The sequence below is a fragment of the Perkinsus marinus genome (genome assembly GCF_000006405.1).
Source record: "Perkinsus marinus ATCC 50983 genomic scaffold scf_1104296931152, whole genome shotgun sequence".
NCBI classification, from domain to species: Eukaryota; Perkinsozoa; order Perkinsida; family Perkinsidae; genus Perkinsus; species Perkinsus marinus.
In genome coordinates this window covers 1-1,797 of record NW_003215882.1, presented here as the reverse complement: position 1 = coordinate 1,797, position 1,797 = coordinate 1, and the positions used below count along the sequence as shown (strand labels likewise).

Sequence of the window (1,797 nt, the reverse complement as noted above, 5' to 3'; positions counted from 1 at the left end):
TCGACCCATAACCCGACTCGCAGCCCCCACCGCACCACTGATAGCAAGGAGCTGTAGGGCACGCTGAGCTAGGGAGAATGAGATTATACCTCCATCACTAAGGCTACTAGCAGGCACGCTAGCATAGGGAACCACCCCCACTGGCCGTCACGTGGCCAAGTGATGATGACGACAGCGGGGCAATAAAGAGACTCGCTGTGAAGGCGACTGATGAATACAACAGGTAGCATCCCATGAAGAGTAGAGTTAGCCCTGGTAGGGCGGCGGAGCGACGCAGATATGATAAAGGAGGAGGAGGGCGCATAGAAATACAAAGGGAAGACCTGTACACGTCTACCTCGACTCTTACCACAACACACTCAAGTACGAAACAATTATACATGCTCCACCGTTAGTGAGTTACATAGGCCATTACATCGCACTGTGGCACCGAACTCCATCCTGAGGAGGGGCAGAGCCTGGCCTGCACACATAGAGCACCACACGTGCGTCAACACTACCTATCCGTGTTGAGTATCACGACTGTACAAGGAAGGGCATGGCCTCGGTTTGTCGCTCTGTCTTGCGCAAAACGTCGACGGTGGCGTTGATAGACAGATCACTTCAACGTAGACCCCAGCCACCTTCTCATCCTCACCCCGCGGTCGATAAAAGCTCGCCAGCAACAACGGGCTATTTTCATCACATATCCCTCATACCTCCAAACCGATAGAGATCGATAGTAAATACCACACACCTGGACCCAGAAGGCATACCAAGACCCTCGAGCCTTTGTGGTAGAAACGAGGACGACAGTATGTGCCGCATTACATCAGCTGTTACCAGCATTCCCCTTTCTACTAATACCTTTCCCGACCCTCTTATTTGAAAGCCCGAGCCCTCCATAATAGCATTCATATCAAAAGAAAGCTGAGCAATGACAAGTCAGTCCAACCCTTCCTCCTCCTCTATTGAGCTCAACAGTAGGGTAAAAGCAATGATAAAACTGATCGGTGCTAATCATCATCATTTTCAACATCTAATTCAACTAGTGACATATTACACGAGTCAGCATCCGTCTCCACCACAGCAACATCCTCAATCCTTGACGGTGCATCTTCGAATTGGCGGAAAAGTGCAGGCGTCGCTCCGCCGCATTTCGGTAAATCATACATAGCCTCCTTTATTTTGTTGGTTTCCTCAGTGATAGAGGTAAGGAAATCACCAATAGAAGATACTATAGGCATGTTGGCTACGAAATAGGTCTTGGCGGGGACCTTGTACCTGAACACCATCAACGGTGGGAGCAGATTGTCTAGTACTAAGGAGCGTCACCAGGCAATAGCCCTCTTCCTCTCTTGGAGATACACGAACAGAGCGAGCCTCGCCATGCGGCTGTCGAGGAGGGAGTCTACCACGGCTTCCAGATGCTCCCAAAGATCGGGACCTGGCAGCAACTCAGATAAGTTGGCAAAGGAGTGGTATCGAAATCATCTCCCCTCGAGATTGCTGATACTCTTGGTCCCTCGGCACCTGCTAGAGCCTGGGACATATCCAAGAACTCAATACCCCCCTCCAGAAAGGCATCCTTCTCCGACTTGGATCGTCTCTTTTTCTCAACATCCCTGGTGGCCAGGGATTCCTCTGCGGCCTGTATCGAGCTAGTCTACCGTTATCATGCATTCTTGTCATTACCTGATTCCTGGCGAGATTCTCCTCCGCGAGCTCCTTGGCTGCAGTCAGAGCTTTCGTCGCATTGTAGAGCACATAGTCATTCTTCCGCATGGCCTCAGCCGCCTCAACTATATCGAACCTGTA

At 50.8% G+C, this 1,797-nt stretch overlaps 1 protein-coding gene across 1 annotated transcript; it reads right to left on the bottom strand.

Annotated features, from left to right (window-relative positions):
* Window positions 1–995: 995 nt before the first annotated feature.
* Window positions 996–1,531, bottom strand: Pmar_PMAR020815 (hypothetical protein; the record flags this gene model as incomplete). Its single annotated transcript, XM_002786791.1, has 3 exons — window positions 996–1,263; window positions 1,315–1,426; window positions 1,513–1,531. The coding sequence occupies 3 exons, from the start codon at window positions 1,529–1,531 to the stop codon at window positions 996–998; spliced, it is 399 nt and encodes a 132-aa protein (XP_002786837.1).
* Window positions 1,532–1,797: the final 266 nt, after the last annotated feature.